This window comes from Salmo trutta, chromosome 16 (assembly GCF_901001165.1).
Source record: "Salmo trutta chromosome 16, fSalTru1.1, whole genome shotgun sequence".
Classification (NCBI taxonomy): Eukaryota; Metazoa; Chordata; class Actinopteri; order Salmoniformes; family Salmonidae; genus Salmo; species Salmo trutta.
The window spans coordinates 43,941,074-43,951,368 of NC_042972.1; the positions used below are offsets into that span (position 1 = coordinate 43,941,074).

Genomic DNA, 10,295 nt, shown 5'->3' on the forward strand with positions numbered 1-10,295 from the left:
GGGTCATTGTCCATTTGGAAGACCCATTTTCGACCAAGCTTTAACTTCGTGACTGATGCCTTGAGATGTTGCTTCAATATATTCACATAATTCTCCTCCCTCATGATGCCATCTATTTTGTGAAGTGCACCAGACCCTCCTGCAACAAAACACCCCCACAACATGATGCTGCCACCCCTGTGTTTCACGGTTGGGATGGTGTTCTTCGGCTTGCAAGCCTCCCCCATTTTCCTCCAAACATAACGATGGTCATTATGGCCAAACAGTTATATTTTTGCTTCATCAGACCAGAGGACATTTCTCCAAAAAGTACGATCTTTGTCCCCATGTGCAGTTGCAAACTAGTCTGTCTTTTTTATGGCGGTTTTGGAGCAGTGGCTTCTTCCTTGCTGAGCGGCCTTTCAGGTTATTTCGATATAGGACTCGTTTTACTGTGGATATAGATACTTTTGTACCTGTTCCCTCCAGCATCTTCACAAGGTCCTTTGCTGTTTTTCTGGGATTGATTTGCACTTTTCGCACCAAAGTACGTTCATCTCTAGGAGACAGAATGCCTCTCCTTCCTGAGAGGTATGACGGCTGTGTGGTCCAATGGTGTTTATACTTGCGTACTATTGTTTGTACAGATGAACGTGGTACTTTCAGGTGTTCGGAAATTGCTCCCAAGGATGAACCAGACTTGTGGAGGTCTACAATTTTTTTCTGAGGTCTTGGCTGATTTCTTTTGATTTTCCCATGATGTCAAGCAAAGAGGCACTGAGTTTGAAGGTAGGCCTTGAAATACATCCACAGGTACACCTCCAATTGACTCAAATGATGTCAATTAGCCTATCAGAAGTTTCTAAAGCCATGACATAATTGTCTGGAATTTTCCAAGCTGTTTAAAGGCACAGTCAACTTAGTGTATGTAAACTTCTGACCCAATGGAATTGTGATACAGTGAATTATAAGTGAAATAATCTGTCTGTAAACAATTGTTGGAAAAAATACTTGTGTCATGCATAAAGTAGATGTCCTAACCGACTTGCCAAAACTATAGGTTGTTAACAAGAAATTTGTGGAGTGGTTGAAAAACGAGTTTTAATGACTCCAACCTAAGTGTATGTAAACTTCCGACTTCAACTGTACCTGAACATGTCAAATAACAATATTAATTAATATTATTCTAACAAAATGAATAACATACAATTTATCTCCATTCACTTTATTATTTTAATTTTAATTTTTAATTTTATTTAAGAAACATGTCAAATAAATAAAGATATAGTCTGTATGTAATCTAATTGCTATCTGAATATACCATAGTATATTCTATGAATGCAAAAGGAGAAGAATAGAGGGTGGCCAAATAAACTGGTATAGAAGAAAAATGGAAGATGAAATGTTGTTCTCTCTTTCCTCTCATCAACTTGAATATTTCACACACATACAGCAGTTTCTCTGTTTGCTTTTTCAGAATACATCTGCCCGATCAGTAGCACACATCAAAATCAGTGCATGTGTGTGTGCTTGCATAAGGCAGGCACCTTTGGATCATTGGAATCCATGCTTGCAGTCTTGGACATAATTTCAAACTTCCTTGTGTGCCTTTTTCCCCTAAATAAATAACTGGGTAAAATAACCAACTTTGTAATAGATAACAGAGTAAGCAGATAATGGCGACAACTCACTGAGTCAACTAAAGAAAAGATTGCAAATGTCTCTTCAAATGTAACCTTCATGGGCCTTTGTATCCCTTACGGATACAAACAAAAACACCCAAATAAAGGACTCCTGTGGAAAAACTGGCTACAGCAATGTTCAGTCCCTATGTCCAGCCTCTGGAGTCCTGCGTTCTGCGTCTTCTATGAGTCCAAAAGAGAGAAGAGAAACTGTGTGTTTTAGTCTGTGCAGTGGTCCTCCAGCTGGGATATGATGGTGATGAGGTTCTGCAGACCGAAGATGTAGCCACTGTCCTGGCCCTCGTGCACCACACTGTCCTCCGCATAGTCAGGGCATGTGGTGTGGGCAAAGTCAATCATCCTCACATCCACCGCCGGGCCAGGGCCTGTATCAGATCGGGCTGCCAGACGTCCACCTCCAGTGCTACCACTACTACTGCTGCGGGGAAACCCAAACGCACTTGCCTCTTCATCTTTCTCCACTTCCTCCTCTTCTTCCTCCTCAGACAGACTGTCCTCGGGGCCTCTGCGTGTGTGTGTGCGGGGTGGCTCACCGTCGTAGATGATGAGCAGGGAGGAGGAATAGAAGCGGTAGGACTCACAGCCCTCCAGAGCTGCCTGCATCTCCCTGAGCCTCCGCAGCACCGGGGAGAGCAGCTCGCGCCGCAGACGCCGCCCGTCATGGAAGAACTGGAACAGAGCCTCCTTGAAGCCCGACAGGGTTAGTTTACGCCCAATGTACTTATCCATGAACATGAGCTGACCCGAGTCTGACTGGTATACCTGAGAGAGAGGTAGGAGATGGAGGGGTTCAGAAACACATTTCTTCCCTTTCATTCTGAACTAGAACTAAGCTATGCCACCCCAATATATCATTTCAGACTCTTCAATTCTGCCCCATCCCCATCAATAACACACAAGTTAACATTGTGCCCACCTGCATGCCACAGAGGCGTACTCCGATGGAGGCAGAGGTGCTTTGCTGGCACTTGCGGATTTGCATGACCTTCTTCTCCTCGGACACGTGGTCACCGTGCTGCCGCGTGCCCATCTTCAGGTCCAGCACGCACGGAGCCGCGTGGCGCCATGTCAGGTTCTCCAGCAGGATGAATTCTGGGAAGGGGTCCTGAGTCAAGGAGCCTCTGGTTACAGGAGAATCACATCATATTCCTAATGCACCTGGTTGGAGACTTAACTCTCCGCTAATGTAGTAGGAAGACCTGAATCCCTATCAGCAGACACTAATTCATCAGATGGACTGGACACCAATCCATCTCGAGCCTTTCCTCGCATCAATCCACTTCACTTACAAATACACAGATGTCACAAGTGGATTATCTGTGAGATTGTAAAGCTACTTTGGGCACAAGATTCTGCAGAGCGAAGAAATAGGCAGTACTACACAGTAATACGTTTAGGTACAGTACATGGACAAACTTTGCAGGCAGGTGCTGGATGGCCTGATGTTCAAAGTGGTTGTTCCACGCTGAAAGGATACTGTACTGGTTGCGGTGCTTGGCGTTCTCCTTCATCCTCTGCAGGTGTTTTTGTTGGAGTTTGAGTCTCCATGGGTTGTGTTGGATGGCGTTTCTGCTTCCCAGAGGCACCTCCTCCTGCTGCAGCCACTCCAACACCTCCCCCTCGGGCTTATGACTGGGGGAAATAGGAAGAGAGGGGAGTCAGGAGGGGTGGAGAGCATCAAGCTTACATTCTAGAACCTACAATGTGTCTCAACCTACAGGTAAACAGGTAACTTCCAAAAGAAAAGAAAATGTGCGATACAAAGTATCTTAAAAGCAGGTGCCTCCAGACAGGCATGGTTCATGAGTATATTAAGCAATTAACATCCCCATCATGGGCGGCAGGTAGCCTAGTGGTTAGAGCGTTGTACTAGTAACCGAAAGGTTGCAAGATCGAATCCCAAAGCTGACAAGGTGAAAATCTGTCGTTCTGCCCCTGAACAAGGCAGTTAACCCACTGTTCATAGGCCGTCATTGAAAATAATGTAACAGTGTTTCAAGTGCATCCGTCTCTCTCTCGTCTCTCACCTCTTGTCCTTGTCTTTGCGTGAGTCCGGCAGACTCTGGGCAGACAGCTGCTTGATGCCCCACTGGAGCATCTTGCTGTTGGGCTCGCCATTGACCGATGGGTCTATATTCTCCAGGTCCCCCACCCCAGAGTCACTTTGTAGGGGATACGCTATGAGACACAGGTTGCCCTCCTCATCCTCCTCAAAATTCACAGATACCACACCTGAGGGACAGTGAGAGACGAAGAGAGAGAGGAAAGGAAGAAGTTAAACCGGTAAGACATCAACCTCGTAGAAATTGCAAAGCAATGGTTATTTTGACTCTCTCTCTCTGTAATACTGTATTTGAATTTCCAAGCAGGAAATAGAATAAACTGGGAAGTATTTGTCTGGGCAATTCCACAGTAACAGAATTGCGCTGAGACTAAGAATTTTCTATTAAAATATATGCCAAACAAAAACCATTGACTTCAAAGTTAAATAAACCATACAACTCACAAGGACTACTTTTAACACTTTACACTGAAGATTTCATAAAAACACATTTACTGGAAGAACTGTGCAGATGCAAAGTTTGGTAACAGAATTCCGGTAAATCTCCCTCAGTTTTTTATGTGAACATGTTTTCCAAAAACTCTGAATGTCATTCTCTTCATGGTGATGTATCCTAAATAGGTACACAAAAGTATAAATATGCATAATCCTCCTTTGCATATTTGGGTATTATTCTACACACTATTTGGGTATAGCTCTGCCCCCAAACTAGAACAAATTTGTTTCGGCCGGACCAAATCTGAACCAATCATAAACCAGGTTTCCATCCAACCTTTTTATGCGAGCAAAGTACATGTCGGATAAAAAATGTCACGACTGGCCTGATGGAAACAGCAAATTTGTGGGTGGGATCTTTTTGTGTCGGTAAAATGAATGATGCGAGAAATGATGGTGGAAATGCCTTAAATGTGCAAATATTGATATAATAACCATAATATCAACGTAAACGTGGAGTCACACGATATTGTGTGGTCCTCCCACTACGACTTTGGGAAAGCATACAGTTTATTAGGCTACAGATGAAATAAGATATGTGGTGAAAGTGCACATTGACGAGCTTGATGCTCCTTTCCAATAAACATCGTGGGTCTTATTCTGATGATCGATGCGTGGCTGCCCTTTGACAAACATAAATCATCTCGTACTCATCACGTAGGTAGCCTGCCCGCACTGTTTCTGTGGGCTGTTGGCTAGAGCACATGTGCCAAGACCAGAGATTCGCTATGTAACGCAACATTTCTTCTGACAAAACCATCAGTGGAGTTTAAATTCAATGGAAATCCATTGTATTTTGTATTCGGTACATGTGAATGTAACCGCAAGTTATTTATATGTGCACTACATCATCAAATAATGACTGTTATCTGCAACAAGTCAATTTGATTGAAACATCTCTGGTGGGAAAATGTGCATATTGTTTTTGTGGATTTTAGAATATCAAAATCAGTCACCAATTGGATGGAAACCTTGCTAGTAGAGTCTATGTTTCACAAGTTTGGACATTGAAGTACAGCACAGCAGAGCTCAGTAGAGTATCCAGTACAGTATAGTTCTGTACTGTAGAGTACAATACATTATACTGTCCTCTACTCGTGTGTTCTACTGAACTCTACAATACTGTACTGAACTCTACTTTTCTTTACTGTCCTCTACTGTGCTGTACTGTCAACTTGTGAACCCAACTGTGGTTCGTGACTACATTTACATTTAAGTCATTTAGCAGACGCTCTTATCCAGAGCGACTTACAAATTGGTGCATTCACCTTATGATATCCAGACTATTATGATTTCCCATTGTAGCCAATACAATTGCAGAAATTCCGTTACCGATTTTTTTCCAAAATTCCTGGTAACGGAATTTCTAGTTATCACTTAACAATTCATGAACAAAATTGATATCAGTAAAATCACAATAACTAATGGATAGGTCTACCTTTACTTGTTACTTCTGTGAACTTTCATTATCCTCCCTCCTCATGAGGGAGATGAAATTAGATATGTGGGTTTACTTATTTACTTATTGACATTTTTTGGGATGGACAATAGTATTTAAAAAAAAATATATATATATTTCTTAATCTAAAAAAGATATACTCTTAGCTTTCATTTGACATCCAATTTAACATGACACTATGAACTTCACATATTGGTGCTCAATGATCCTTTTACATGCAAATGAGTGTCTCTTATCCCCAACTCTTCTTACTCTCCTGCCTTCCTAAAGTTCCAGAGCTGTCTGCCCTGGTGTCTCTCAACCTGATAGAGATCAAAGGACCTGGACAACTCCATAACAAACATACACACAGATCTCCCAACTCGGATCTCGATCGAGCGAGAGAGAGAGAGCAATGGAGATATGGGGCTTGGGGAAAACCAATAGAGGCTGTGTCTATCTGGAAATCTTGTTTATATTTGTGTACAGTATGCTATTGTGTCAGCACACACACACACTCCCAATATTATACTATCAATCATGCAGAAAAGGAAAGTTACTTCGAACACAAACCACCAAAGCTCGAGCAGATGCAATCAAAAATGCTATTGATTTGAATTGATTTAAACTAGTTTATGAAACCATTATAGCAGTAATATTATTAAACAGTAGGCGACAGAGCAAAATTAAATAAAACATCTTAAAAACACCATAGAGTACCAACCAACACAAATGTAAACATATGCATATTGCCTTACAAAAACTTGTGCAATAAGAGAACAGAACAGCATGCACCGTTTGCAGTCTCTGTAGATGGACCAGATGGATGAAGTGAAAGCCTATTTCAGTCACTCAGTCTCTCACGCCATTCTACCCATCCCGCAAGTGCATCATTCTAACCCCCCTCTCTCATGAGTCATGCCCCACCCTACCCTATCCAGAATCATCCCACCTCTCTCACCCAGCCACCCCAACGCTCTGTGGGGATGCATAGGACACAACAGCTGCAAATATTAACATGGAAAGGTACTGTAGCTCAAAGGAAAGATTGAAGATGAAGATAGAAAAGGGAGATACAGACTGGGATGAATTGGATCTCCTCTTCCTTGTGTACACACACAGGTTCACCTTTCACTTGTCTGTCAGGGACTAAAGACAAACAGCTGCAGTGAACCGTAACAGTGTTAGATAACCCACTGTTAAAGGGCTAGACAGTGGAGGGAAGACGCAGCACTTGTGGTGGAAGGGGAGAGTTAACCAGATGGGGAGGACTTTAGGACCCTGCAGGTCCACACTGCCTTCTGAATCTCAAGCCTTAGATACTGATGTCATGGCATGACAGATTCACCCCTCTCCTGTTAGAATGCATATTTATGTGTGCAACTAAACCTGTCTTCAGTTAAGTTCTCTAGGGTAGGGGGCAGTATTTTGACGTCCGGATGAAAGGTGTGCCCGTAGTAAACTGCCTGCTACTCAGACTCAGAAGGTAGGATGTGCATATTATTAGTAGATTTTGATAGAAAACTCTGAAGTTTCTAAAACTGTTTGAATGATGTCTGTGAGTATAACAGAACTCATATGGCAGGCAAAAACCTGAGAAAAATCCAACCAGGAAGTATAGAAATCTGAGGTTTGTAGTTTTTCAAGTGATTGCCTATACAGTGACTTAGGGTTCATTTTGCACTTCCTAAGGCTTCCACTAGATGTCAACAGTCTTTAGAACGTTGTTACATGCTTCTACTGTGAATAGGGAGAGAATAAGAGCTCCTGGAAGTAGATGACTGAGAAAATGACATGAGCTCAGTGGCGCACACTCACATGAGAGTTAGCTGTATGGCTTGTTTTGATATCTGAGCGCTGTACTCAGATTATTGCAAAATTTACACAGCGGTTGCATTAAGGAGAAGTGTATCTATAATTCTTTGAATAACTGTTGAATATTTTATCAACGTTTATGATGAGTATTTCTGTAAATTGATGTGCTCATTCACCGGAAGTTTTGGGAGGCAAAACATTTCTGAACATTATACGCCAATGTAAAAATGGGGTTTTTGGATATAAATATGAACTTTATTGAGCAAAACATACATGTATTGTGCAACATGAAGTCCTATGAGTGCCATCTGATGAAGATCATCAAAGGTTAGTGATTCATTTTAGCTGTATTTCTGGTTTTTGTGATGCCTCTCCTTGCTTGGAAAATGGCTGTGTGGTTTTTCTTGTCTCGGCTCTGTCCTAACATAATCTAATGTTATGATTTCGCCGTAAAGGCTTTTTGAAATCGGACAATGTGGTTGGATTAACGAGAACTGTATCTTTAAAATGGGATATAATAGTTGTATGTTTGAGAAATTTGAATTATGAGATTTTTGTTGTTTTGAATTTGCCACCCTGCTATTTCACTGGCTGTTGAATAGTGTGTCCCGTGGGTGGGACGCTAGCGTCCCACATACCCCAGAGAGGTTAATGTATACTATACTACATTCTACCTGCTCTGCATGCTCTATGGGCAGAGAAACACAGCTCCAACTGGGTGTGACTGCACACAGGGGCAGGGCAGGACATCCTGGTGGTGCTCCAATGCTACAGTGCCCTCCTGTGGCCAGGTCCAATAGCACCTGCTACCAAAACGCATCCTGGCTGGCCTGCAAAGTCCTACCCTGGGACTTGGGAGAATTGACAAAACCCACCTGATCCTTCCATGGAGGGGCACAGTCAGACTTCCTGAAAACACCCTAAAACCATGGGCTTCCATGGACCGTGAATAATGAAAATTGCATAGTAAAAATTGCATGCACCTGCAATAACCTACCCTCTTTTCCAACTGCCTTCCATACCAATCAAGAGATAGTGAGAGAGAGGATGGAATATGGAAAAAAGAGAGCGAGAGAACACAGCAGCACAACATTAACCCAGTCACACACAGTAGATGGATGCGGTGGAGGTTGGGGTTAGGAAAGGGGGATACCTAGTCAGTGGTACAACTGAACGCATTCAACTGAAATGTGTCTTTCGGGGTAGTCTCTTACCTCTATACTGGGGGGTGAACTTCCTCATGGCGCTGGGTAGGCTCTTGTAGAACTGGTGCTCTCGGGGGATGAGGGGCTTGCAGATGGTCTGCTCCCCGAAACGTAGCACGCAGCAGTGGCCCCCCACCTGGTGCATGAAGGGCTCAAGCGGGACCCCTTTCTCCAGATAGTGTTGTAGCTGCTGCTGCTTGGCCTGCATGGTCTGAGCCTCCATGACCGGACTCATCCTCCACTGACCCGGAGTACAGCGACGCCACACGCATTAGTCTCCCTCCTCAGGGACACAGTACAGCAGGGCCGCAACGGGACAGTCGGACGACCACACGCAGGCCGCTGGGTATCTCTGTTGATGTCGTTGTCGTTTATTTTGATCCCTCCTTTTCTTTGGTTCCCTCAGAGGAGGCTGTGATTATCTCTCCTCTGTGCAGGAGGGATTTTGCAAGACAAAAACAAAGAGGGAAGTAGGAAGAGAGAGAGAGAGAGAAATATCATCTCGGCGTTTGTTGATCTTAAATCCCTTTTTTCCTCCTGGCCTTAGAAAGTAGGTGGCAGAGAGGTGTAGGAACAGACAGTCCTTTGTGTCCTGAGGTTGAAAGGAAGGTTTGTGCAGCTGCTTCTGCTTTCCAGAGTCTGGTCTGCCTGACTCCACTGAAACCCTCCTGACACTGACAGCCTGCACTTGCTCTGACTGGTAACTCTCACAAGCACAAACCCGCCCACTCAGCCCACTTCAACCAATCACAAGCAGGAGCAGGTTGTTGGGTGGTAACCCTTCGAGGGAAGAGAGCGTGCAAACGAAGAGGGATGGAGGGGGCTTGGGGAGGGGAGAGAGAAAAAAGGAAAGAAGCAGAAAAACAGAGTAGGAGGAGGGATGAGCTGAACTGAACTCAGCTATTTCTCTCTGTGTGACAGAAGCGTTTTAGTCTTAACAACCTCACACAACAAACTGCATTTCCTTATTCAGACCAACGACTGAGAGGGTGAGACTGGTGATAAAATAATGCAGACCCAGTGCCCACATATTAGCTACTGCCATTTGACATTCGCAAAGACAGAATGCCACAAACACACTCGTAAACACAGTAACAATGAGTTTTCAATCAGAGAAATAACCTTGAGAGCAACAGAATGTTGATTATGGAACAAACAGCGATCTGGTATGATGTAAGTAACGGTATCAGTTAAGGTGAAGGTAGTCTTGAGGGCAAAATAGAACATGGAATAAAACAGTGTTGTTCTCTTCCAGTTTACTCTGCAGATAAACTGTCAACATTGCCTTAGCTACTATCTAGGCATAACATGCTAACTGGGGGCCCTGTACAGCAGAAAGAGTCTGTGGATAGAAAGAGAGCGACAGAAAGAGAGGAGATGGGGTTCTTGTGTTTCCTAAGCTGCGGACTGTAATTCTTACCACAAAGGGAGAACATACCAACTCCTCATTCACAGAATGGCCAGTCACTACAGGACAGGTAGGGAGTCGGGAGTGTGCGTATGCGTGTGTCTGGCCCAGTGGCAGAGGAGAAGATATACACTGCCTTGTTCTCCTGAGATCACAGGCAGCAGCAGCAATCCCCACAGTAGTCTCTCTA

The 10,295-nt window shown here is 43.7% G+C and overlaps 1 protein-coding gene across 1 annotated transcript; it reads right to left on the minus strand.

Moving 5' to 3' along the window:
* Positions 1-1,038: 1,038 nt before the first annotated feature.
* Positions 1,039-9,379, minus strand: LOC115150805 (inositol hexakisphosphate kinase 2). The gene is made up of 5 exons (XM_029694495.1): positions 8,707-9,379; positions 3,710-3,914; positions 3,160-3,314; positions 2,599-2,774; positions 1,039-2,444 (listed from the first exon to the last, which is right to left on the minus strand). Exons 1-5 carry the CDS (start codon positions 8,930-8,932, stop codon positions 1,881-1,883), a joined length of 1,326 nt encoding a protein of 441 aa, XP_029550355.1. The 5' UTR covers positions 8,933-9,379; the 3' UTR covers positions 1,039-1,880.
* Between the last annotated feature and the right edge of the window lie 916 nt (positions 9,380-10,295).